Raw genomic sequence first — 27,963 nt, 5'->3', positions numbered from 1 at the left:
ACACAGTGTGTGAGCTCATGGGTTCAGAGTGTGGGGAAGGATCAGGGATATAAACGAGCGGCTCGCTTGTCCCAGCAGGAACAGGGGCTTCCAGCTGTGGCGCAGGGTCCTCCCGAGGTGGAGATGGAACCGCCAGTCCTCTACCTCGCTTCGCTGCTCCTGTGTCTCGGAGTGGTTGGAGCGCACTCTGGAAGACGTAAGTAGGCCATCACAACACAGTATGTTAGAATACCAAACCATGTGTTGTAGGCTTGAGTTGCAAGGTGGCCAGGAAATGGCAGTACAGCCACAGATTCTTGAATATATCTCTGGTGGGACTTGGTATTACTGTACACCCTTTTATGAGTGGTGGGTTTTCTCCTGATACTACATTTTTCTCATACATGCCAACCATGCATGGAATTGGCGAAACATCCCAATGCAGTAAAATACTCTTGAGCCTCAGTGAGGATGTTTTGGTATATAAAGGGCTTGATTATAATTTATGTCGTGTCACTGGAGGAAATCTCTCCTGTTGAATGTGGCCATGCGCTGAGCCGATCTACAATGTGTACGTGTGTGCTCAGGTTATATCACATGTGTGCAATTACTGTACTTGTTTACACATAAAATATATAAAGTTTACATTCGTTTATCTAACCGCAATTTCTGAGCAAAGGCCTGAATGATTGTAGCACTGAGTGACCAACAACGAAGTGTACTAATAGTATAGCAAACACGAACTAACACATACATATAAATACAAAGGTACATACATATGTGCACATGAGCACATGTAGTGCATACGGATGTGTGTACGCACATACAACTCATGCAGTCACATTCTTTAGTGAGTGGCCTTGAGCAAAAGGGAAATCATTAATTCGAGCAAAATCTTTTTGACCCCCATTAATGTAAAAACATTAATCATTTTTATATAACATCTCATGTATATGTAGTGACATCGGGGATGTCACTGTATGGTGCCGGCCCGGGAGAGTCGTGGCGTGTGATGTTCCTACGTCGCGGACAGCACTGGGTGGGTTGCTCTGTGATGCCGGCTTTACTATAGCACGGCGTGCGACGCACCGTCATCGCGTACACCCCATAGATGGGTGTAGTACCAGCCCTAGCGGGGCTTGGTGAACGCTGGGAATAGCGTGTGCACCGTGCATAGCATGTAGTGCGGGCTCCCACAAGGGGGAGCGGGAGAGTGTCAGCCCAGGGACCGGGTTGCCCCGGGCCATGGTACTCTAGTTGACCCCGTAGACACTGTGATCCGGAGTGTCCACAGAGAGGGCCCCAGGTGGGGGGGCTAGGGGGTGATCACGTGTCCGGGGAGAGCTCTCGAGAGGGATGGAGAGGGAGCTAGAACGCTCGAGAAGGTGGGTGGGGCCTGGGTGGAGCCAGCCCCGACCCGGGAGGATATAAGGTGGGTCTCTGAGAGAGACCGGGGTCGCTTCAGTTCTACAAGCTGGAAGCTCCACGTCCTACAAGCTGGAAGCTCTACGTCCTACAAGGCATCAACACGTGGCCGGGACACGAGTGAGAGGCGGACTCTTCATAGCTGTAACTCCTCCGTATAGTGTAGTTAGCTGGGTGGTCACCACCCTCGGCTGTATCTGGTAAAGGGTCAGTTACCCCTTTGTGTATTACGTGTTGATATAGTAAATGTGTTGCCTCTAAAAAATAACGTCTGCGACTCAGTTGAACTCACTACGTACAGTAAAACCTTGGATTGCGAGCATAATTCGTTCCGGAAACGTGCTTCGTAATCCAAAGCACTCGTATATCAAAGCGAATTTCCCCATAAGAAATAATGGAAACTTAGATAATTCGTTCCACAACCCAAAAATACTGTATTCATCTAATAATGATTAATACAAATACCTTTTTATTTATTATTATTTAATTTTAATATAAAGTAATCAAATTTATTAATTAAATGTAATCGTGGCTGGTGTGATGGAGACGAGAGAGAGGAGAGGAGGGTTATTGTGTAGGACGACTTTCACTTGCAGTACAGTTACTAAAGAACAGCCACTACACTTGGACACGAAATTAAAAAATGCTTTACGCACACTCGTGGTCACAACACTATAGTAAACAGTATATGCTCGCACGAATGTTGACTATACCAGTGAGGCACGCCGACTGAGACCGAGCATGGGAGATGATTACCCACAATCCCACAGAGAGAGAGAGAAGAACCATCAGCTCAGTTGTGATCACGTGACGCGCGGCAGACAAAGCATATACTGTACGTACTACAGTACTCGTATTGCAAGACCTTGCTCGTTTATCAAATTAAGTTATTTTTTTTAAAATGCTCGTCTTGCATAACACTCGCAGACCAAGTTACTTGCAATTCAAGGTTTTACTGTAAATATAAAGTTTCTACGGTATGATTTGTGAAGTACGTTATTTTCTGTTAGACTATCCTTGAAACCTTCAATTCATACTGCCAAATAGAAATAGTGAAAAGGCTGTGATAATCCATTAAAATTGTGGTCTTGACTTCTGACATTTCCATCTATTAAGTAAAATGACATTCAACAAGCGCGAACAAAGGCTGACAAACTTTTGTCACGATTTTTATAAAGATGCTCGCGTTTTGTGAACATTTGCAGTTGCATACAGAAGAGAGATGAGTGATGACGTCTTACCCCTCTGCGGCTCAATCCCCTTGGCTGATGAATTCTGATTTATTTCCCAATTGTGTGACCTGCGCGCTCAGGTTTTTCCGAGGTGGTGGGCCATCATGGGCGATGGCACGATCTGCCCGCCCATGCTTCACTCGGGGACGGCTGGATGTCAACCGACTCGAGCTTCTGGGACGAGGATCGATACCCAATCCGCTCGGATAACGGCCGAGACCGGCGTCGCTGCTGGCCGAGTTAATCTCTTTCACAGCTTCCCACCGCATCCAATGCAGAGCTGCAAAATAAAAAAAGTGTTTAGTCTCAAGAACTCGTATTGAAATTCAGAATGCATTGCAACAATGATGTGAGCTTTTATTCTGTAATTTATCTGTAATTTATTTATTTACAAGGTGACTGTTCAACAAATAAATTCTAGCCTTTTTCAGTCCGCTGCTGGATGATTGCTTTCCCATGCTGTTTCAGTAATAGTTTGCAACCTTGCTTCATCACATGTTAGTGTTTACAGTCCTTTGTTAATCAACAGCTAGATGCAGGCGTCCCCACACCTTGTCGATCATGGGGGTTGTTTAACTATAACTTCGCCACACTTGCCAGTGCCTGTTGGTAAAAAATGGATGCTGCTTAATATCTGGCATCGATGTTTTATTCTTATTTCTGTTCTGCTGGTGGTGATTATTATCATGAATCACAATTGAGCTGCATACAGCTCACTCAATGCAACCCTGTGGAAATTTTTCATCTGAAAATTACGTTACAGTGGAGGTCACCTTGGCTTATTTTTGTCTCAACATTTTATGCGTAGATGTTGATTCTCAAAAATTGTCTGGGTGGATATCAGCCCGCTCGTTTGAGTTGCCTCTCTTTTCCCCGCAGTAAGGAACGTAACCGTGAATGTGACAAACGATGGGCCGACTCTTGTGGGCTCCAAGCTGACCGTCAGCGTGTCAATAATCTCCCCCTGGCACGGCGCCAACGGGACCGCAGCATGGAACCACACATACGACGGTACGATAAAGCTACCAGTATTTCTGGGAGGCTCATCTGGGACGCAGTGTGAAATGACAACCCCTTCATCCATCAGCCCCACCTTCTTATACATAGCCACGTCCTTATATCGCTATCTCCGTTACTCCTTTTGACATTGCTCCTGCCTACTGCTCATACAGTGAGGGAAAAAGTATTTGATCCCCTGCCGATTTTGTATGTTTTCCCACTGGCAAAGAAATGATCAGTCTATAATTTTAATGGTAGGTGTATTTGAACAGTGAGAGACAGAATAACAACAACATCCAGAAAAACGCATTTTAATGAGGGAAATAACTATTTGACCCCTCTGCAAAACATGACTTAGTACTTGGTGGAAAAACCCTTTTTGGCAATCACAGAGGTCAGACGTTTCTTGTAGTTGGCCACCACGTTTGCACACATCTCAGGAGGGATTTTGTCCCACTCCTCTTTGCAGATCTTCTACAAGTCATTAAGGTTTCGAGGCTGACGTTTGGCAACTCGAACCTTCAGCTCACTCCACAGATTTTCTATGGGATTAAGGTCTAGCGACTGGCTAGGCCACTCCAGGACCTTAATGTGCTTCTTCTTGAGCCACTCCTTTGTTGCCTTGGCCGTGTGTTTTGGGTCATTGTCATGCTGGAATACCCATCCACGACCCATTTTCAATGCCCTGGCTGAGGGAAGTAGGTTCTCACCCAAGATTTGACGGTACATGTCCCCGTCCATCATCCATTTGATGCGGTGAAGTTGTCTTGTCCCCTTAGCAGAAAAACACACCCAAAGCATAATGTTTCCACCTCCATGTTTACCGGTGGGGATGGTGTTCTTGGGGTCATAGGCAGCATTCCTCCTCCTCCAAACACGGCGAGTTGAGTTGATGCCAAAGATCTGACCACAACACTTTCACCCAGTAGTCCTCTGAATCATTCAGATGTTCATTGGAAAACTTCAGACGGGCATGTATATGTGCTTTCTTGAGCAGGGAGACCTTGCGGGCGCTGCAGCATTTCAGTCCTTCACGGCGTAGTGTGTTACCAACTGTTTTCTTGGTGACTATGGTCCCAGCTGCCTTGAGATCTTTGACAAGATCCTCCCGTGTAGTTCTGGGCTGATTCCTCACCATTCTCATGATCATTGCAACTCCACGAGGTGAGATCTTGCATGGAGCCCCAGCCCGAGGGAGCTTGACAGTTCTTTTGTGTTTCTTCCATTTGCGAATAGTCGCACCAACTGTTGTCACCTTCTCATCAAGCTGCTTGGCGATGGTCTTGTAGCCCATTCCAGCCTTGTGTAGGTCTACAATCTTGTCTCTGACACACTTGGAGAGCTCTTTGGTCTTGGCCATGGTGGAGAGTTTGGAATCTGATTGATTGATTGCTTCTGTGAACAGGTGTCTTTTATACAGGTGTAGTGAGTTCCAGGGAGACTGACGACGGAGTCGAGGCACACTCTTTTATTCAACTCAAGGGCAGTAACAATACTTGAAGGGGTAACGGCCCCTTCACCCGTACTAGATGGGAAAACACCCCTAGCACTGTTTCCCCTGTCCTATTCCCAGTCCTCCTCTAATAGTGCTATGGGAGGCTATCTGATCCGGCCCTGGTAAAGCACGGATCCCGGCACCCAGCTCACCCGGCCTTGCTCTTACAAGAGCAGAGGTACAGAAGCTCTTGGGGCCGCGCCACTGGCTTGCCCTGCTCGGCCCTGACAAGGGCAGCGAGACAGGGGAGTCCCAGGGCCTATTCTGCCGGTCTTCAGACTTCACTGGTAAGCTTCTTCCACACTGGCCCCGAGCTCTCTGGCTCCCCGCTTTTTATAGGAATCTCCTCCGAGGGGTGGAGTTATGGGGGATCACAGCGCCCCCATGGCCCCCCAGGGTTAACGGATGCGGACGTGGATGTAGACACCCGTGTGTGGGTGCAGACACCCTTGTGTTTTCTGTCCGCCCTTCTCCCCGTAATAACCCCTACACAGGTAACAAAACACTCCCTTTAAGAGTGTGCTCCTAATCTCAGCTCGTTACCTGTATAAAAAACACCTGGGAGCCAGAAATCTTTCTGATTGAGAGGGGGTCAAATACTTATTTCCCTCATTAAAATGCAAATCAATTTATAACATTTTTGACATGCGTTTTTCTGGATTTTGTTGTTGTTATTCTGTCTCTCACTGTTCAAATAACCCTACCATTAAAATTATAGACTGATCATGTTTTGTCAGTGGGCAAACGTACAAAATCAGCAGGGGATCAAATACTTTTTTCCCTCACTGTAGGTCTTACCCATTCCTCTGACAACCCCACCCACTACTCATCCATCGGACTCTTGCGATGGGAAGCTTAATATCATCCAGGTCTGTCTTAGTCGGCAGCCTGGAAAATATCAACTTAAGTCCTGCTTGCATGGTTACTATGAACCGCATGCAAGGGAAGAACATACAAGCTCGTCAACATTTTTTATGACTTGTTTTTAATTTGGGCTGAAATATGAATATATGTAAGATATACATGGGTTAGTGAAAAAGATTAGCAATTGAGATGCGAAATTTATAACATTTCATTGACCAATTGTTTCCTTTATTTTTAACCCTCATTTTTGTGTACATATTGGTACATGATCCAATAACTATATTGCCAAAACATTGTATGCAATCAAATAATTATTGAAAAACAATATGTTTAATTAATATAACTATACAGTATGTGTATTATTCAGATCTTGCTCTCTAATCCTTTTGACTCCTGCTTTGTGAGTTCACAACACACAGAATTTTGTGTCGTGCTTGCATAGAGAAACATGCAGTCATGTCCTTCAGTGAAGAAATGATCGTGCAGGTCTCATCGAGCCACTGATCGCACAGCTCATCCTCCCATTCGGTGTGCGCCTACAGGGCAGGCGCCGGCGCCCAGGGAATGGCCTCTGCAGGAGGGGGAGGAGGACCACGGTGAAGAGAATTGGTCTCAAGACGATGAGCAGAACAACACATTCCCTAACGGAAAGCTATTCCATCGTAATCGACATCGTCGGAGATACCTGCCTAGGCTTTACGTGTACATCTGGTCTACAGAAGGTGCCTACGACCGTTAACATTATTATCATTATCCTTGTCAGCCATTGCCTATTCCCCATGACATCGCCATTTTTTCGAGTATTCGCACAGCCCTTCTTGTCTATCAACTGCTGGATGATGGCCTCCCCACACCGTACGGACCATAGGGGTTATTTGATCATACTTAATCACGTTGCTCAGTGTGAGTTTATGCAAGCGGGGAGCAAAGACAAAGGAACATATACAGTACCAGGGGCGGTTTCTTCATTAGGGCGATTGGGCGACGCACCACCAATGTCATTCAACCACAGAGTCACGCTAGCCGTCACTGTGCCTCTGGATATAGTCCAATCAGCGTCATGTCACGTTCTGTGGAGTACCGCCTCTTTTTGGGCGATTTCACTCCGGCTGAGAATCGCCCCGAGTGGCCCCATAGACTTACATTCAAAGATGTTTTTTTTCGAACGGGGGCGCTGCAATGCATTCTCTATGGCTTCCGGGAGGGCTTGCCCTAACGTGCTTACGTCATCATACGTAAGCACGTTTCATCCAACAATATTATTTGTCGCCACCTAGTGGAATCTTTAATAAAAGAAACTTGAGTGGATTGTATTAATAGTGAGTATAGAAACAAACAAGATGTATTGTAAGAGTCACTTTATTTTTCATTAATATTAAAGAAGTGAAGTTGCCTTTACATGCTTAAGCTGTTAATTTATCCATTGCATGGGTGGACCTTATCCTTATCAATCATCCAGACATTTGCCCCCCGAGAGATTTAGCAGGAGCCGCCACTGTACAGTACAACAATAGATTTTGCTGAAGTGCCTTCATGTTAAAAAATCTAGACTGCAGAAATTACTATACTCATTGGTTCTTTCGCTAAAGTCACGTATGTAGAAATAAAATAAAATTAAAATAAATCACAAATAAAATAAAATTAAAATAGATCACGACGTTTCGAACACAACACAAGCGCTCATCAGGTGAAAATGGGGCAAAACACATAGTGAGGGAGCACACAGACGGACATCACACACAGAGAACGGCAAACTGCACGGAGGCAAATACAGCAAGAAGATGGGAGACGCGAACTCAACAAACCTTAGAAACATAATGCGATGCAAAGCAGTCGGCCAACAATTGTGTATAGTAATTCCTACAGTCACGAAAGCTTCAATTCTAGATTAATACACTTCTACAAGGAGGTTGTCCTTACAATTCTGTCCAAAACATCTTTACTTGTGTTGTCTTCTCTGTGTTTGTATCTCTGCTTGTTGTAATTTGGCTTCGTTTTCGTTTACCGTGGTTGGTGTCTCCGTTTTCGTTTTCCCATGTGCTTTCTCCGTTTTCGTTTCCCCATTGTTTCCCACGATTTGTTGCCTGCATTGGTCCTTCTCTCCGCCCCTTCCCTTCCCCCACCTCTACAGCCTATATAAGTCCCTGTACGTTACGCCTCCGGACGTCTTTCTGTGTGTGCCTCTCCATGTGTGTATGTCTCTTGGGTGTGGTTTTGCTCTGGTTGTCCCTCTGTGCTGCCCAAAACATATTTCCTCGTGTGTCTTCTCTATGTATGTATCTCTGCTACCTTGTACCTCGTGTCTTTTCACGAGTCCTTGTCCTCTGTTTACGTTGGTATGTTCAGCCCAGAAGATGAACGCAAAATTTTGCAGTCTTTTGAAATACGTGGTCAACCAGCTAAGTGTCTAACTGTGTTGTTGGCCGACTGGTTTGCATCGCATTATGTTTCTAAGGTTTGTTGCGTTCACGTCTCCCATCTTCTTGCTGTATTTGCCTCCGTGCAGTTTTCCGTTCTCTGCGTGCTCTGTGTGTGATGTCCCTCTGTGTGTTCCCTCGCTATGTGTTTTGCCCAATTTTCACCTGATGATGAGCCCTTGTGTTGCGTTCGAAACGTCGTGATTTTTTTTTATTTCTACATACGTGACTTTACCGAAAGAACCAATGAGTATGCCTTCAGTTGACTACCAAGTAGCACCACAACCTAAAACATCCTGTTTTATGCATGTTGGTACCCATCCAGGCATTCTCTACGCTCAGTTGTGCTTGACTTCTGACATCTGATGAGGTCCGAGTGGTTTGGTGATAAACACCACCCCCCAAACCCCCACTAAGAAAGTGAAGCGGAGGAGTGTTTTTTTTCTTCCCCCCAGGCAAGTACTATACAATGGTGAACGGGAACCGCTCTAATGTGACAATTGACACCACGGACATCCCCGTCGGCACCCACAACATCAGCCTGCTCCTGTACCGCGGCAGGCAGAGCGCAACGCAGCTGTGCGCCATCGCCAACGTTACTGACAACTACACCGTGACTGGTGGGTTTACCGTGGCTCTGGCTCACTAGTGCTTGGCAACATTAACCATACGACGTTGATTCCAGCGTACAGGTGGTATGTGTAGAACGACCATGAGCATTAGGGTGTGTGTGTGTTCCATGTACCATTATTGGGCTGGAGGCTTGATAGAGCTCACCTTGTCGATGACCTAAGCTGACCCCATCCACTAGACTGACAAAGAGTCGTCCGGTAATCAGCTGAATCGGTGCTCAAGATCGAGTCGTTGCACGACATTGGTGTCATTGAAATATACCCAGTCCATGGTCACCCAGCTCTACAACTCACTGGGAGGTGTTCTTTATACTTTTGGAGCGATTGTGATGTTTGGTCAATTTCTGTTGTAATAGAAGGAAACAGAATTGTGTGGAGTAAACCATGAATAACACTCAAACTTTGTCCAAGCAGGTGGGCCTCTCACGTCCATCATTCCTGCACGATCCACTGACCCCTCCATGTCGCTCGACTGCCAGCCCACGCCACAATCCCCGTATTGTGTAATTCCAGATTCACTCGGAAAGAGACAAAGGCACAACCCTGCAAATTCTTGCTCACACCAATGATTAAGGAAGGGCCTCTAAACTTCCACACTGGCTAGACGTCTTAGAAGAGGTGTGGGTACCCACACTTTTCCCCACCACACGTGACCTGCCAATTAACTTTGGTGTACCCATTTATACTGCAGGGCGATTTAATAAATGTACCCATCTTTTTTAACTGCCGTGCCAGGAGACTGGACACCACCCACTCTTAAAGTTTAATTCCAGACAGTCCAATCGCCAGTACCAGATGTTGTTCCCCCTCTGACTTCACCGCAGACTCCGTGCCGCTCAGTGTGAAGATCTCCCAGACGGGCGATCGCAACAGCTCAGACCTGATCTTCCTGGAGAACGCACCAGTGTCCTTCACCGCCACACCCCACGACCCCAGCGGCTACCTGAGCAACGCCACCCTAACCTACGCCTGGAACTTTGGCGATGGCACGGAGGTGGTGGTGGGACCTAATGCCTCCGTCAACCACACATACTCAGCTATAGGCTCATTCAGCGTGTCTCTGTGGCTGAGGGCCGTCATACCGACACCATGCGGGACCCTCAACGCCACTGTGCTACCGCCTGACGAAATGGGCCCCTGGGACGGACCCACTGGTAGCTGCAATTTATTGTTTTTGTTGTTTAATCCTTCATGGTATTTTCCCTTCAGTATATTCCCCCCACTTAAGAATAATCTGCAGTACTAAGAAGGGATTGTACAGTCAATCTCAAACACGTGCATGGGAGTGTTTCTCGCTGAGAGAGGGGGTAGAGATAGGGAGAGAGAGAGGGGGAGAGATAGTGGGAGAGAGAGGGGTAGAGATAGATAGAGGGAGAGAGAGGGGGTAGAGATAGGGGAAGAGAGAGGGGGGAGAGATAGGTGGAGAGAGGGGGGTAGAACTTAAAATCATACATGTAATTGATGTGCATGTGATTTAACTTTGTTTGGAGGTAAAACATTGTAAAACATTAATAAGTGGCACAACAAAACATCTTATTCATACTACAGTACATGTACAATCTTTTTGTTATTCCACTGATGGAAGGCCTCCCCACACCATACAGGTGATGTGGGTTATTGGACATTACTTTGCCATGCTGGTCAGTGTGGAAAAAAACTTAATTTGGAGCTTTCGTGACTGCAGGAATTACTCTTAGGTTCTTTCAGTAAAGTCACGTATGGGTTGGTGAAGGTGTAGTCCACAGACTGAGCACAGAACAGAACAACAATGAATTTGATTTACTTATTTATATATATGGTGGTCACCCATAGAAACACTATTCAGGGTCAAATATACTTAGCTTGTGAGATCTGTCAAGATCAGGGCATTCTGGTTGATTTGGTCATATGCACACGACAGAACATAATACGCATGGCGCGTTAAGCTTCTCTGTGATTAACCCCACAGCCCAGCCGAGTGGTGAAGGGGCGACCGTGCCAGATGGAGCTGACCTGCAACAGTCATCTACGAAATCACCCCCTACCCCGTCTCCAACCTGCCAGCTCGTGCGCTATGGCAGCTTCAGCGCAAACGTCACCATCGTGGGTCAGTCTCTCCATCACGCATCGCTGGCCTTCAGCGGGGTGCGGACACGCACAATTATCTATGGTGAACTGCAGGCGCGGAGTTAAATTAAAACGAAGAGACCCTTCTCTGCCCGACATGTTCCTACTCAATGCAAGGATGACACTCTTTTCATGCATTTGGTAATATGTTGAATGATGTATTATTCGTGGCCAGATTATCCTGGTTGTGGATTGACTGTGCTTGCGAAAAACAATTCACAAAATATGTTTACACACATGCCGTTTCTATTATAAGCTGATCGTCACATGTTGAAGGTCAATTATTTAGTGCTCAGGTGACTGCAAACACTTTGGTAATTGAACGGATTACTTTAATAAAACAATAAAATCTGACGACATTCTACTTCTGCGCCCAAAAATCTACATCGGTAACTAAATATGGTTTTATAGCCTACTATATATGCATGTTGCATTGTATTTTTCATAATGCATCTTCCATAGTCGCTGGGTAGGGTAGGTATTGGTCACGGAACCAGTTGGCTGTTCTTGAATCCTCTTTGCTGGATCTGGACTCTTCCAAACTCAGTCTGGCGTTCACAACAGCACAACCACGATCACTCGGCGGCACGATCATTATCACTTTTACCTACGTGATTTTGTTTGTGCTTTTTATTTACTTACATTTTTCAAAACTGAATGATGTATTTCACGAGTATGCATATACTCTTTTTCAATCTCATTTCTGTTTTCTATATTTTTCTCAATATACAGGGTGACCCAAAAAAAACGGGCCCCGTTTTAGAGTTGGGGCCCGTTTTTTTTGGGTAACCCTGTATGTATCTGTGTATACTCTACTATGATACATTTATGCTTTTCAAATGTTGTTTCGTGTTACTTCTTCATTCATCTTTTCCTGCTGACTCAAATGTGACCAAAAGTGGTCCTCGATATAAAGGAATGAATATATCAATCCTCGTGAAGCTTGGATAAATTTTGCTTCATGGGTTAGGTAGTTAGTGTTTCTTAATGCTATTGTGCAAGCTACGGCTTTTTGTGCTCATTGCTTGTGGATTCATGTGCTCTGCACCAGAGGGGATATCGAGCGTCGCCGTCGTGGCGCTGATGCCGTCGGCGATCATGATGCAGGGCGGTGGTGCCGTGGATTTTATGGTCACGTGCAGTGGCAGGTGAGCCCAGCGGTCCAGAGATGGACATACATGGTGTGGTCATGCAGTGTAAACACAGCCTACAATATGAAGGTGGATGTAATTGCTCTTTCTTTTACCATTCGTGTGTTTAAAAAAAAAAGTATATGTATAGCTCATTGTAAATCCACTGTTGGATGAGGGTCTCCTCATACCGTGTGGGTCGTGGGGGTTATTTGAATATACCTCATCACCTTGGTCAGTGTGGTTTGGTGAAGGCGACGTCACCCCAATTCAGCCTAAAACAGCCTGCTTTATTAGAATGTGCGTGTCTGCGGCGATGTGTGTGTGTAAGTCGATGTGTCTGTGTGTGTGAGTCAATGTGTGTGTGTGTGTGAGTCCATGTGTCTGTGTGTCAGAGCCGATATGTCTGTGTGTTTGTGTCAGTTTGTGTGCGTGTGTGTTAGTTGCTGTGTGTGCGTGGCTCCATGTGAGTCAGTGTAAGTTCATTTCTTTGTGTGTGTTTTGGTCCATGTGTGTGTGTCTGTACGTACGTGTGTGTGTGTGTGTGCGTACAGAGGCGTAGCTAGGGGGCAGGGGGGTACATATGTTCCCGGGCGCCAAGGTAAAGGGGCGCCAAAATGAGGCTTACAACGTTACATTATAACTTATTGCGCCGGACGCGGCAGCCTGAAACTACTGCACAAATCTACACCTCAACCTAAAAGTTTATATATCCCGCCACACACAGCCTACATGTCATGTAATTACATTTTGGTACGCGCGCCTATTAAGAACTTACATGGAAGAACGTCCCAAACAACAGACAGGCGCAGTCTTTCAGCCTTAGTCACTGGCCTGTTTTTTGGTGGCGGAAACTACGACGCGTTATGAAGAGCGTATTTTATCAACTTCAACAGGAGATGTCAGCACGTTTTTTACGACTAAAAGACTTGAACACAAAATTTTGATTTCTGCTGGACGTCAAAACTCTTCTATCTGACACAGATGTCGATGCAATTCGTGGAAATTGCACAGATTTTGGAAATTTCTATGACACCGAGATCAATGGCCACGAACTTTTCACAGAAATTGGAGATTGCAAAATGCTGCTCAGTAACCGGAATGAAGTTCTACCAGAAACTCCTTTGGATCTTCTTGGTTGTATTGTGTTTTATGGAGACGACATATTTCCGAATTTTCGAATTTCACTGCAAATTTTATTAACAATAGCAGTTTTAATTGCAAGCTGTGAGCGGTCGTTCAGAAAATTGAAACTTATTTTGTCGTATTTACATGCTGAAAGAGAAATATTGGAAAAAACTGATTTTGATTACGTGATTGACCAGTTTGCGACAGTGAAATCAAGAAAAATTAATCTTTTGTAGACTATGTCAACCAGTCTACGACAGTGACTGAGTGAGCCATGTAATATAATTTCTATAAATTTGCTTCTTTAAATACAATGTTTCATTAAAATGTAAATTGTTATTCCTTATTCGATGTAAGAGTAAAATGTGATTAAATGGGGGGGAGGGGGGCGCCAATTTTATAGTTCGTCCCCGGGCGCAAAATATCCAAGTGTGTGTCAATCCATGTGTGTGTGTGAGTCCATGTATTTTGTGTGGGAGTCTATGTGTATCAGTCGATGTGTGTACGGCAATGTGTGTATGTGTGTGAGAGTCCATGTGTGTCGATATGTGTGTGTAAGTTCATATGTGTGTGTGTGAGTCTATGTGTGTGCATGAGTCCATGTGTGTGTGTAAGTCCCTGTGTGTGTCTTAATCGATATGTGTGTCTTTGTAAGTCCATATGTGTGTTTGTGTAGGTTAATGTGTGTGTGAGTCTATGTACCATCGGACACTCTACCCCCACAACTCCCAATTTGTGATGGGGAAGTTGTGGAGAGAGTGGAGAGTTTTCCATACCTTGGCAGTGTACTCATGACTGGCTCCGGTTTAACAGCAGAGGTCTCACTCCGAATCAGTCGAGCCGCATTATCTTTTCATCGGTTGCGTAAAGCTGTGTGGAAGCTACCTGGTCTATCACTCCGCACGAAGCTTCACGTCTTCTCCGCCACGGTCATTCCTTCCCTTCTCTACGCTTGCGAAACTTGGACCCCCTAATGGAACATCTTCGCCGGTTAGAAACATTTAGGATGGTCTGCCTACGATCCATCCTGGGTTTAACCACGCTGGATTGTGTGAGGAGCTCACAAATCCTTGAAAGATGTGGACAAAGTCCCATCGGTGAGCTTCTCCGGCAGGCAAGGGTGCCCACATGCCCAGCCACTGCATGCCTAAACAGCTTTTGTTCGGCTGGATCGAGGGGGCTAAACGGGCACGGCACGAGCTAGAGAAGAGATGGAGTGATGTGGTACAGGAGGACGTGGAGCTGAGTGGACTTGCCGATGACTGGTACCAGCCGTGTCAAGATCGGCCTCAGTGGAGGAGGCTCATAAAGGACGCTACTGGGCAGTTGGAGGCAGTCACCCTCCAACAGCAACGGAGGGCGGAGGAGCGACGCTCACAACAACGAGTGGAGCGCCAGGTGGCTGAAGCACAGCAAGTTGCCACAGTAGGGGGCACAGGTGGTGCATCAGCCAGTCGTCTCAGTCAGTCGACCTGTGCTATCTGGGTCTGCCCCGTGACCTCCTGCCAGCGGGCGTTCGACACTTCACGTGGCCTCAAGGTGCACATAGCCTGGCGCAAGCGTTGTCGTGACGTCACCATCACTTAGTGGCGAATGGCGGTTGTTGTTCAGTCTATGTATGTATGTGTGAGTCGATATGTGTGTGTAAGTCTACGTGTGTGTGTGAGTCGATTTGTGTGTGTGCGTGTAAGTCCATGTGTTTCTGTGTGTGTGGGTCGATGGCTGTGTGCAAGTCCATGTGTGTGTCTGCGTTTTTCGCCCGGGCAACGCCGGGTACTTACCGCTAGTTTACATATATATTCGCTTAATTTCTACTTAAGTAAATAGCAGCACCGACACGCAGTTAAAACACATCAGTAAATACTTTGTAATACTTATGTGTGTGTTTATATGAATTAAATAACTGTTGTTGTTTTGAAATATTGAATGAAATCACTGGAGTTGTTTATTGATTTATTCTCCTCATCATCAGAGATCATTGCCGCTTAGACATGAGCATCTTGCGCGCAGTGTTTTATGCAGATAGTTCGACCGGGGACGTGAGTCATGTGCTGGCAGAAGGTAATTTCCTCCAATCTTTTTTTGTTTGAAAGCAAATTGGAGGAAATACTAAACTTGTAACAATTCACCGCCCGAATAACTCAATGAATCGTCAAAATGGTAGGGTCACGATGCGATTGAAGAATCGAATTTGTTTTATGTCATGCTTTACCACCTTCTTGGTATTGTTTTTCTGTTTCTTCTGTCGCGTTTATACGTTTTTTCTCTCAATTTGCCTAAAATAACATTGGGATACCATTTGCATAAATTGTAAACAATCAATTCTCACAAGCACGAATTGATACATGCTTTTTTCAGATAAAAAAACATTTTATATAAAAACTAGCTTTACTACCCGGCTTCGCCCGGGACTTGGATTCACGACGCCTTTGTCTCCCTAGTGGCGATGTTCACACACCACACCAGTTACTCGTTTGAGGCTGAGTCGACCTAGGGGAGGCCCAGGAGCGGTTCAAATAATCGTCATCGGTGGTGGCCGTGAGCGGGAATCAAACTCGGGTCGCCGGGTTCGTCGCGCAGCGCGCTCACCACGACACTACAATGCGTTACGCTACCACGTGCGCGGGTCACGTGACAGATTTGACTTCACAGCTCACTTGCCGTGCAAAACATATATGCATTATTGAGCTACCTCCCCCCCCCAAAAAAAACACAAAAGTCTATTTTAATAATTTTTGCATGGTGTACAGTCTGGAAAGTACCCACATGGCAAATTTCAAGTTTGTTGCATGTCGGGAAGTACGCGAAACATTTTGAACAGACACACATTCACAGCTTTGCCTTTTATATATATGGAGATGTATGCCCACAAAAATACCATAATATATGATTCTTTTTTGCCAATTGTTATAACTGTTGACACTCACAAGATCATCTTGTTGGCAATAACTCTTGTCTCATTAGGGAAACCTTGAGCTTGTGTCATTAGCATCAACCCTTGTTTCATCTCGTTAGCATATCCCATGAATAATCTCTTTTACTATAACACTCGTCTCTTTTACGCAATCCTCATCTCATCTTGCTAGTGAGGTAACCCTCGTCCCACCTCGTTCGCGTAATCCACGACTCATCTCGTAAGTGTATAATTCTCATCTCATTAACGTAACCCCCATTTAATTTCGTTATCGTAACCCTCGCCCATGGCCCCTGTGTCGTGACGCACGCAGTTTGCCGAGCGAAGTGTGCACCGTGGTATCGGACGAGACGTGCGTGGGGCCCGTCAGCGCGTCGTGCCGCCCACTGGCGCTGGGTGCAGGAGACCCGTGCTCCCTGACCCTGCGCGAGCAGTTCAACGGGTCGGGCATTTTCTGCCTCAACGTCTCACTGGCTGATGCAGTGAGCCTGGCCGTCGTTAGTACCCGCGTGGACTTCAACGCAGGTGAACATATCCGGCCGTGTTTTATATATATATTTAAATATGTCAAAAGGCATACTTCATACATAGTTTAGTATCAATACCGTGGATCCCTGGTTCCTTCTGGTAAAAGTATCCATTATTCGCCTCTCTACAATGTAAATCACTCAAGTAAGTGCTGTGACTGAAAGATTGACTCACATGCATATATACAAACAAATGAAACGTCTTATTATATAAATAGCATGTCGAGCTATACAATTAAGCAATTTGACATCTTTACTAAATATATAATTGTGACCAGAAGCTCATGTTGCAGACAATTAAATTAACCTTGAACGTATTTACTGATGCTTTCAGAGTCTACATCAGCAAAGCTTTTGGGACCAGCCATTTTTTTTGGAGGCATCGTTCCTCTTATCCTCCTAGGACTGCTCTTTCACAAGTAAGTGCTTCTACACCTCCAATAATTTACTAAAGATTAAAAGTTTTTACAAACACACTTTTAAGGTACACACAGATAGAGTCAACCCCCCATTTGTTGTAACAGATACAACTTTTAATGAATCAGATGGCTCAGAGGTCAGAGCCCATCGCTGGCATCGCTGAGATCTTGGTGGGTTTCAAATCCCCGCAGCTGCCTGTGATTTAACTGGATTCTCAAATGTAGTGAGTTGATGGTCTCAGCTCAGTCGCCAATGACAGCACACAATTCTCTACAAATTTGGTTATGCACTTAATAATGTTAATTCCAGCCATGAAAATGTAACTAATCAGTGTGATTATCATGCGAGGTAGATTAAAGGGCTGCCCCCTGCTGTGTGGACAAGAGGGTATTTCAAGGGATTTCAGAGGTAGCTCTCTGATATCCATTTCCGCGGGTTGTTCTCTTTGTGTCAATTGTCTGCCCTCTCCTTTATTGCTGGAAACAGGAAGTATCGCCAGTACACTCCCGTGGCCCCACCGGGAATGGAGCTAAGCCACGGCCCATGGACTCTCTACTGGATGAAATTCATCAGGAACAAGTCTGGCGAGAAAAACCCTTTGCTCGATGCTCAGAAGCAGCCAATTGCTGCTCACCTGGTCTGAGCCACCGCACCAAAGGCACATACATACACACAGCCACCAGTCCCTGCACAAGTTAGGCGAACTCTCTTTGGGAACCTACACTATTTAGCCTGCAACTTTATGAATTATAATTATGTATCACTGCATGGATCATATCCACACTAATCCGGTACTAGAAAGGAATATGTTTGACCTAACAACACTCTGTTCATCATTTTAGAATACACATTCACCTGTAAAGGTGATCCTCAATTATATTTTGTTTTATTATCAGATAACGTGACAGTGTGTTGTAATGTGTGGCCAGCCAAAAGCTATTTGTAAGTGCTATTTGACTCTCATGATAAAAAACGTTCCCTTCTCCTGCTGTGCACGAATGGTGCGTGCTATACTCTGCTAGCTTTGGCAGCTTTTTCCATCGTCTCGCCATTGCTTAGAGTTCGTTGTGTACGATTGGTTCGTCTTCATGCTACTTTTGTTTCCCAAATAAAGTGGAACGATAAATATGTAAGTACATAAAACTTAACACATTCAATAACCCTGCATTACATTAATTAAATATACAATAGATGACGTTTTGAGTAATGTCTTTTCATAGTACATCATGAATATTGGAATGATTATGAAAATATTTTGATAAATCTATTCAGTAATATTGTAGATTTCAAAAAAATGATTTAATCTTTAATCAATAGGTGTCTAGCGAGCAATCACAACCAGCTAATCACTTCCACTTGACTAGTTTTGCTTGCTCTCCAGAACAGGACACGCCCTCTCACAAAGCAAACTTGCATTTTGGAAAGGGGGAGATATGTTTACTGATTTTTATCTGTTCATCCTATTTTCCGTTACTGAATTATAAATTACAAACATGATTCAGTCGATCAAGACTAGCATGATTCGTCATTAATGAATTTAGTATTCAATTTAATGTATAGTTTTTATTATTTACACAAATCGGGTTTAAGTCATGTTGTCAGTGGGGACCGTTTAAACCCTGGATAATCGCTCCACCTCGGTGGAGCCAAGAGTGAAAAAGGTGCAGACAGCAATTCGCCAACTGTAATTGGCTTTCCACCAACATATGAATCACACCCACTGTTTTCAATTTAAACATGCTTTGCATATGCCTATCTTTAGCTTGTTGAGGACATCTGAGATAAATTTTCAATTCATTATCCACTTATGTTAACTTGTATAGTGATTACGTGGGATGCGTGTGGTTTTGTCGTCACATTTGCGCAGGTTATCTATGTAATTATCAATTACCGCTGGGTGTAAAGCCTATTAAGTAAGCTTAATGATTATTTTGCATGATTTCAGAATAAAGCTATTGATGCAGAATACATACATATTTAACAAGTTGCTTTCTTAATTTAACTCTACGTGAGTCCATTAAGGGCCTTAATTTGCATCTTCTGAATGAATGACTGTGTTTTCATCAGACTTTAAAGTCACCAAAAGTAGTTTTATATAAACTGAGAACAATATGATCCACGATATATTAACGCAGTGTAATTGAGTGGCGCAGTGCTTAAAGCACAATATGTCAGTGGTGATATCTTAACCTGACCTGTCCCCCCTCCCCCAATTCGTAGTGAGTGGTTGTCTAACCATGGTGAAGCATGGTTAAACAACCACTCACTACGACCGATAGCACGTTGGGAGGCATTCATCCAGTGTGCACATTGCAGTTACTATTTAAGCCATTTCTATTTATGCAGTGCGATATGGATTAAAGAACACGGGCAGAACACGTCATGGCTAAAAGTGATGATGGGCGCTGGTCAAAATAAATAACAGGGAGGCAGCCAAGGAATGAAAGGCGTCCGAGAGGATGTGAGCAGAACACGACCATAATTATAATATATATTGGGGGGACACATTCACCCCAATATCCAAATATGCTCAAAATGTCCCGTCCCCCCCCCCCCCCCCCCCAATATATTGCTATAAAATAGATTTGGGTTTATATGATTGTAGTTATATAATGAAACAAGAAAAGGTAAAAAAGAAAAAAACAGAGCAATGTAATACAATACACTATTAGACATTGTAAAAAATAAATAAAAAGTCCATCCTATGTGTTAGTGCATTTTTTCATATTTTAGGCAGGAAATTCGTTTTCAAAATGAGATTGATTTTTTTCTGGAGGGGGACTCCCAGACCCCCTGGAAGATTTGGTTCCCCCCAATGTTGACTCCATGGCTACGGCCTTGGAGCAGAATGTGTGTGAGCCGTCGGCGTTTTGCTTTTGTCTCGCTTGCCCGAGCTGCTCTGTGAGAATTCGCGAGACAGACAGTGCTCACCGCGAGCGTGGTCATGAGCCCAGCATCGTGACCGTGAGACAGTGTGACTCATCAACCCTGGTTGGATCGGACTCATGTGATGTGAGTGCGTTTTCTTTCTTCATTCAAAGTACTTTTTTAGTTGTAACAGACTGCCAGTCACAACACCAACAACCATCATCATCAATCAGCCATGATCGATTCACTGCTTGATGAGTACATTCCTCAGCCGTCACCATCCTTAACGGTCCATCAAGGCAACAACCCAACCAACATCTCCAAACGAGTAAATGTCTTCTCTGTCTCCGCGTGTAACCTATGGGAAAACAGTCGGTCAGATAACCAAAGCTGCAAGCTATATAGCTACTACAGCCGAGGCACGTGCTGTAGACCTACAGGGTCGTCACGTACTCAGTGACAGATTCAAGTGCTGTGCAGTGGTCCTGAGCATGTGACGTATGTGGCCTTAACATGAGCAGTGGTTAGCAGACTGCGCTATGAACGTGACCACCAGAGTTCGATTTCCAGTCACGGATCACGGATAACAGCAGTGACTAATATATGAGCCGGTCTTGGGTCTCCTAAATAGGTTGACTCAGTCTTAAATTAGTGCCTGGTGCGATTTGTAAACATACGTTGTGGAGACAAAGGCGGCCAGGCGTGGTTCCTAACCACGCCGTTCAAGCCTTATTGGTGCTCGCTTAACAGCACGTCCCCTAGCGGCTTGCATGGCTTGCATGGCTGCACAGGGGATCTTTGTTTTGGTAAATTATATAACTTTTAAAAAGTATGTATATTGCATGATAATGTTTGAGACATCATCCACCATGCAGTTTCCTTCACCAAGGTCTGACTTCCCAAAAAAAAACACTCATCTCAACGTGTCCTTGCGTCCTTTAAATGACAGTGGGGTTGCATTGAGAAGTAAGCGAAGTTACTCCACTCATACGAATGAATAAACATTTAAATATAAAATATATATTTTTGCAGCTCTGACGATATGAAAACTTTGTAACGGTTTTACTTAATACAAGTTAAGTGAGCAAAACATTCATTAAGAAATGGCCATGACATGAATATTAACTGAAGATAAATGATAAAATAGTAGAAAGTGTGAAATATATGTTACGAAATAATAGGGATAGAAAAGATAGACGATGCAAGTGTTTAATTGTTGAAATCAAACATCGAGCACGGGATTTGATAAAACACACTATCTTGGCACATCACCGGTTATGAATGCTGAACATTTGTGTAGTCCCTGTCAGACTAGTTTCACTGGTTCGAGGTCATTATATGAGATATCAATATAGTTAGACGGGAGCTGCATCAGAATTTCAAGTTTGCGCATTAGTAGTACAATGGTAAGGAGAGAGCGGAAGAAGGGAGCTGTGCGTGTGTGTATGGGGCTGAATGTCACAAATGTGACTCCGTGGCGACACGAGGTGGAGGTCTGGGCCGCAATGGAGAAGAATTTGGAACGAGAACGTTGAATCTGAGTGATGAGAGTCGAGCTGCTTTGACTTGCGAACTGAAACGCACGCAGCCCGCGCACCACACTCAAATCATCCCCGGCAGTGACACGTGCTCTGCACATTCACAGCAGCAGCACTTTGCACTCGCATAGCCCACACTAACACAGCTGGCTGCTCGGAGTGAGTTCTGTTTGCGAGCACCTATGAAGGCCAACACGGTGTAAGAAGAGGTGGTACGCCCATAACCGCTCCTGGCCGCCTTTGTCTCTCCGGTGCTGATATTTACACGCCACGCCAGGTATGCAAATGAAGCTGCATTGACTTATAAGTGTAAGCCCAGGACCGGTTCAGATATCACTCACCATTGATGTTAACTGTGACTGGGAATTGAACTCAGATGGCCGAATTTTTAACGCAGTGTACTAACCACGCAGTGCGCCACCACCTCACATTCACAATACAACGACAAATACACACGCCGGCGGGAGATCAGCATCGTTTTCATGGCTCGGTTGCATTCGAAGAGTTCGGCTCTGTTCATAATTGTGCATTGATTAAGGATCTGTAAATAGTTATCGGCTCGTTTGTATACGGTACTATAATTGAAGATAATAGGGTAAAGTTGGTTGGCCAAAACACTAATTGCACAACCAATTCACAGGCCTTCCTAATTATTATTTTTTTAATTTATGAGTATGTAGAGGTGATACGCGCTGGGATTAGGGATCGTATGCCAGCGCGTAATGATTGGCTGTGTAGGTGGTGACGCGCGCTGACGGTGGAGGATCAGGGGTCAGCGCGGGGTCGTGGCTTACGGGGTACTGATTGGCTGTGGGCCCGTGACGCGCTGAGAGGGAGTGATCGGGTGGCAGCGCGGTGTGATTGGTAGAGGAGTGTTGACACGCGCTGGGAAAACGGATCGTAGAGAGAGTGCGTCGTGATTGGTTCACTAGGGAACGATGCTCACGTCGACGTCCGGATCAGCTCCGTCTCTCGTGAGCAGGGGCTATAAAAGGGGATGCACACAGGCGTAAGGGCAGTATGTAACCAGCGAAGAATGAAGACGGGGATGAAGACCTAGGGCCCTGCGGTACCTAGTTCCGCTGTCCTAACGGGACCGGGACTCTGTGTAACCCAGAGGCGAGTGTAATGTGTGTAGCCATAGGCATAGAGTCTACACGAGCCGAATGTATTGTGTGTAGCCAGAGGCATAGGGTCTACACGAGTCAAGTGTATTGTGTGTAGCCAGAGGCATAGGGTCTACACGAGTCAAGTGTATTGTGTGTAGCCAGAGGCATAGGGTCTACACGAGTCAAGTGTATTGGGTGTAGTCAGAACCATAGAGTCTACACGAGTTAAGTGGAGTGTGTAGTCGGAAGAAAGGAGACCACACGTTGTATTGTGAACGTAAAGATTTAATAAAAGTGTGTTACCCGTCAAGAAGTTCCTGCCGTCAATTCCAATACTTCAACTGGCGTCAGAAGTGAAACGGTCTTCCAAGCATGGAGACAAGGAAGACCCGTCGGACCCACGAGATTGACCGCGGGGACAACCTCGACGACTCGGGCCAGCTGGCATCGGGGGGTGAGGACGAGGAATTGCCCACGCTGCAGGATCCGCCAACGGCGCCGGACGAGCGACGGGGGACCGACGCCGTGCTTCGCGAGGCGCACTCCCGCCTGGCGGAGCTGCTGCTCGCCGCCGCGTCCATCCTGGCGGAGATCAGCTCGTCGGGAGGAGCGGGGACGGCGGCGGACGTTCTGCAGGGTCGCCCCGCAGATTCCCGCCAAAACGACTTGGCGATTCCCGCCATTTCATCTGCGCCGACTTTTGGCGGGAACGGCCATCACCACGTGGCAGCGGTTCTCCAAGCGCGCCCGCTTACGTCACCAACGCGCGCTGCGGACCGCCATCAGACACCCGCCACTGGGGCCGCCATCTTACACACCGACGGGGCGGCGGAGAGGAAGCACGAGGAGGAGGACGACTTCATCTTTCAACAGCGCCTTCCCACGTTGTCAGCCTTCAAGGCGGAAGGCGGGGATTGGAGCCAATTTCAGCGCAGGTTTTTGACGCATCAGGAGATGTCCGCCTGGTCCGACGCTACGGCACTGCGGGCACTGCCTGCCATGCTGGACGACAACGCGCTCGCGGCCTTCACGTCCGCACGCAGGTCGGACCGCTCCACGCTCAAGGATGCGCTGGCTCTCATGGCCAAGGTCTATGGTCCTCCCTCGGCGGGCCGCCATCATTTTTATGCAAGACGGAAGGCGGACACGGAGACTGTGCTCGCCTACCGCACGGCGTTGCTTGCTCTCGCCGACGCCGCGTTCCCTCGTATGGACGAGGAGGGCCAAGATGCGATGGTTTTGGAGCAACTGCTCAAGTTGGCGCAGGACCTGGGGGTCCCCATCAACACGGCCGACGAGACCGATATTTCTTCCTTACGGGTCGCTACGAGCATACAAGCGCACGAGGTCCTTCAACGTAAACAGGGGGTCGTCTGCAACGCTGCCGTGGCCTCAGCTCCGGGCCCCGTAGTCACCGTGCCCCAAGTCGTCAGCCCACGAGAGGAGGCGTTCATCGCGGAACGACCGGGGGACTGGAGGTCGGGGGGCCGTTCGCCTCTGCGAGCGGCCCGCAAGCTGGAGCAACCGAGATCTCCGACGACTGTCATCACGTGCTATAACTGCGGCCTCCGGGGACACGTGGCCTCCGGTTGCCGCGCCCCACGTCAGCGCGCCATGGGACCTCGGCTGGACGACGAACAAGGCCCCAAGTCATCCCTGCAAACCCCGGCAAGTCGCGGCACCTCACATGCTCGGCCCGCATACTCGACACGTATGGGTCGTCGCGTTGCGGCGGGGGAGAGCCGAGTAGAGTTCGGGGGTTCGGTTCGGAGAGGGGGGTTCGGCCGGGACCGGGGGGACATTAAATGGTCGGAGTTGGGGCACAGAATAGTGGCTGCCTCAGCGGGTTCATCCGTCGTTACCGGATCTATTGATGGGGTCGAGGTCAGGGTGTTAGTGGACACGGGGGCATCGGCGACTATTATATCGGATCTCATTTATAACATTCTCCCTGTACAATGTCGTCCGCTTCTTCCGGTGGATGTGCCATTTTACGCCGCTAACGGGGGATCGTTGGGCATTATCGGTCAGATTAGGGCGTCCATTTGCATTGGTGATATCAAATTGTCGGGACCCGTCTTCGTTTCGTCCTCCCTGGCGGTTCCCTGTCTATTGGGCACTGATTTTTTGGCAAAAATGCCCATCAAAATTCTCATTGATCAGCGTTGCATTGAACTACCATCGGGTCGCCGTATTTCATTTTTGACGAGCCCTAATGAAATTCGGACGGCGTGCGCTACCATACAGGCGTTAGCGACACAGACCGTGCACGTGCCCCCGGGTTCACAAATGTTAATTCCCCTCCGGTTGCAGAAGCCATGGGTGAGGGAGGCCTCGGAACAGGGCATGCTTTTGGGTCCTTCTAATAGGGCTGTTGGAGGTCTCGATTTGTCGGTGGCTCACACTTTGGTTGGGGCTGACAGGGATCCGTTTGTGATGGTTTTAAACGCTGGGGCGCGGCCGGCCGTCATTCAGCAGGGCACCGTGCTAGCTCACGCGGCGCGGGTCCCTGCGGAGGAGAGGCTGGTTGCGCAGGCTGATCCGAGCCCCACGAAAAACGTAACATTGAAGGAGGACCTCGAATGGGTTGATTCGCTGTGCGCGGACTCTGACGATTTGTCAGCGGTACAGTTGGGTGCGCTGCGCGGGTTGCTAATTGAATTTTCGGATGTCTTCGGTAAACATAAGTATGACATTGGGTGCACGGACCTGCTAAGCCACCACATTGAAACGGGCGATGCGGCACCGGTCAGGCAAAATCCCTTCCGATTGAGTCCTGCTGAGAAGGAACATGTTCAGTCGGCAGTTAACGATATGCTGGAAGCCGACATTATTTCGCCTTCTTCCAGTCCTTGGGGAGCACCTATTGTGCTCGTTAAAAAGCAAGACGGGACCCTGCGATTTTGCGTCGATTTCCGTCGCCTGAATAAGATCTCTGTGGCCGACGCGTATCCGCTCCCCAGGATGGACGAGTCTCTCGACGCATTGTCTGGTGCGCGATACTTTTCGACTCTTGATTTATTATCCGGATTCTGGCAGTTGCCACTCGACGAAGAGTCTAAGCCTAAGACTGCATTTCGGACTCCGGGGGGCCTGTTTCAGTTTAACCGGTTACCCATGGGACTTCACTCCTCTCCTGCGACGTTTCAGCGTCTTATGGAATTGGTTTTGTCGGGCTTGCAGTGGGATACGTGCCTCATTTACCTTGACGATGTCATTGTTTTCGGTAAAACGTTTGAAGAACATCTCCAGCGATTGAGAGGGGTGTTCTTGCGAATGCGATCGGCTAAATTAAAGTTTAAACCGGCCAAATGCCACCTTTTTCGTAAATCCGTGTGGTACTTGGGTCACATTGTCGACTCTTCGGGGATTTCTACCGATCCTGCGAAGACGGACTGTGTCAGTTCGTGGCCGACGCCCACGTCAGTGTCAGATGTGCGCAGTTTCATCGGTTTTGCTTCATATTATCGCCGATTCGTTGAGCACTTCGCCACCATTGCAAAACCCTTGCACGCTCTAACAGCGAAAGGAGTGAAGTTCCGATGGGGACCGGAGGAGGAGGCTGCATTCTGCTCCCTCCGGGACGCCTTGGTAAGGGCCCCACCCTTGCGCTATCCGGACTTTGCGAGTCCCTTCTTGCTGGACACGGATGCTAGCAACACGGGCATTGGGGGAGTGCTGTCCCAAGTCGTTGGAGGGGTCGAACGAGTGGTCGCCTATGGTAGCAGGGTGTTGTCGCCGGCAGAGCAGCGCTACTGCGTCACCCGTCGCGAACTGCTTGCCATTGTTTTTTTCGTACAACAATTCAGGCCATATCTCTATGGTCGTCATTTTACGGTCCGGACGGACCACGTGGCGCTCCAGTATTCATTGCGGGTCGCCCAGCCCTCGGGCCAATTGTCGCGGTGGTTGGAAGTCCTCCAGGACTATCAGTTCACGACTACATACCGTAAAGGGTTGCGACACACAAATGCCGATGCCCTGTCGCGGTTGTTGCCTTGTCACAAATGTGCGTGCTTGTCGGGATCGGCGCGCTGTAAACCGCCAGTTACGGAAGGTATGGAGGAGTTGGTTGCGACCGCGGGCACACCAATTGGGGATGTTCCTGCTAACCCAGGGGGTCAGGACTCGCTGCTCTCACTGTCGTTGATTGAGTGGGGCCGTCTCCAAATGGCGGACAGCTCCTTGCTAGCATTGCGCCGCAAGACGGGGGGTTCCGAAGGTGACCATGAACGAACTGGCTCCTACGTGCTTAAGCAGGGCCTGTTAATGAGATGGGACAGTTTGTCCCGGCGGCACGCGATTGTGGTGCCTTCTGCTGTGAGGGGGAAGGTTGTCTTGGCCGCACACGAACGCCTCTTGCATTTGGGAGTTAACAAAACGCTTGCCCTGCTTCAGCGTGACTATTATTGGCCGGGAATGGGGGGTGACGTGGTGAATATTCTGAAGGGTTGTGTTGAGTGCGCCAGACGGAAACCACCGCCTGTGGCAGCTAATCCACCGCTGCTATCTATTCAGGTCTCGCGCACTAACGAGCTCGTCGCACTCGATATTCTGGGGCCTTTTCCAGTCACGCCTAGGGGTAATAAGTACCTGTTGGTGGGGGTCGAATATTTTACCCGGTGGCCTATGGCGTGGCCACTCGCCAACCAGTCGGCGGCGGCTGTGACGGACGCCTTTGTCCAGGGCTACGTCCTGGACAAGGGGGCTCCCGAACGCTTGCTGACCGACCAAGGGAAAAAATTTTCGAGTAAATTACTGCAAGAGGTGTGCGACCTGTTGGGTACTAAGAAGGTGCGTACCTCCCCGTACCACCCGCAGACGGACGGGATGGTTGAGAGGCTCAACAGGACATTGACTTCTATGCTGTGCCAGCAGGTGTGTGAGGCACATGTTGATTGGGACCTGCAGGTTCCTGGGGTCCTCGCCGCGTATAGAATGGCCCCCCATGCAGCTACGGGATTTTCCCCGTTTTATCTGATGTACGGTCGGGAAGCCGACCCGCCCATGGAAACGCAGCTGGGTCTGCCCGCACCACGGACTAATTCGAAATTGGCAGAGCATATTAAATGTAACATTCATAAGCTGACAGAGGCAAGGGAGGCCGCACGGCTTAATTCGCGGGCTCGCCAAATTGCAAACGAGCGGTTGCGTGCACGGAAGGTGTCCGTGCACAACTG

At 47.3% G+C, this 27,963-nt stretch overlaps 2 protein-coding genes across 3 annotated transcripts; both read left to right on the top strand.

The window, feature by feature from the left end:
* The first annotated feature begins 8 nt into the window (after positions 1–8).
* GPNMB (glycoprotein nmb) lies at positions 9–19,238 on the top strand. Of its 2 annotated transcripts, none has more exons than XM_061555616.1 (11): positions 9–196; positions 2,717–2,875; positions 3,516–3,647; positions 6,537–6,716; positions 8,867–9,031; positions 9,868–10,197; positions 10,992–11,129; positions 12,201–12,297; positions 16,635–16,846; positions 17,183–17,267; positions 17,755–19,238. In XM_061555616.1, the coding sequence occupies exons 1-11, from the start codon at positions 124–126 to the stop codon at positions 17,909–17,911; spliced, it is 1,728 nt and encodes a 575-aa protein (XP_061411600.1). In that variant the 5' UTR covers positions 9–123; the 3' UTR covers positions 17,912–19,238. The 2 variants fall into 2 exon arrangements, with proteins under 2 accessions (XP_061411600.1, XP_061411601.1); XM_061555617.1 differs by lacking the exon at positions 9–196 and adding an exon at positions 1,479–1,611.
* A 3,594-nt stretch (positions 19,239–22,832) lies between these two features.
* Positions 22,833–24,246, top strand: LOC133344974 (uncharacterized). Its single transcript, XM_061555308.1, has 2 exons — positions 22,833–23,872; positions 24,012–24,246. Exons 1-2 carry the CDS (start codon positions 23,156–23,158, stop codon positions 24,192–24,194), a joined length of 900 nt encoding a protein of 299 aa, XP_061411292.1. The 5' UTR covers positions 22,833–23,155; the 3' UTR covers positions 24,195–24,246.
* Positions 24,247–27,963: the final 3,717 nt, after the last annotated feature.

The sequence above is a fragment of the Lethenteron reissneri genome, chromosome 21 (genome assembly GCF_015708825.2).
Source record: "Lethenteron reissneri isolate LAM-NWPU_2019-01 chromosome 21, ASM1570882v1, whole genome shotgun sequence".
NCBI lineage: Eukaryota > Metazoa > Chordata > Hyperoartia > Petromyzontiformes > Petromyzontidae > Lethenteron > Lethenteron reissneri.
The sequence above is the reverse complement of the archived record's forward strand: the minus strand, read 5'-3'. Positions and strand labels throughout refer to the sequence as shown.

Excerpts from the sequence above, each read along its gene's own strand:
- LOC133344974 (XM_061555308.1), top strand. The coding sequence starts at position 23,156 with ATGGAGACAAGGAAGACCCGTCGGACCCACGAGATTGACCGCGGGGAC. Across the intron at positions 23,873-24,011 it reads CGCTGGCTCTCATGGCCAAG|ATGCGATGGTTTTGGAGCAA; the intron begins GTCTATGGTCCT and ends AGGAGGGCCAAG.
- GPNMB (XM_061555616.1), top strand. The coding sequence starts at position 124 with ATGGAACCGCCAGTCCTCTACCTCGCTTCGCTGCTCCTGTGTCTCGGA. Across the intron at positions 197-2,716 it reads TGGAGCGCACTCTGGAAGAC|GTTTTTCCGAGGTGGTGGGC; the intron begins GTAAGTAGGCCA and ends CTGCGCGCTCAG. Across the intron at positions 6,717-8,866 it reads GTACATCTGGTCTACAGAAG|GCAAGTACTATACAATGGTG; the intron begins GTGCCTACGACC and ends TCTTCCCCCCAG.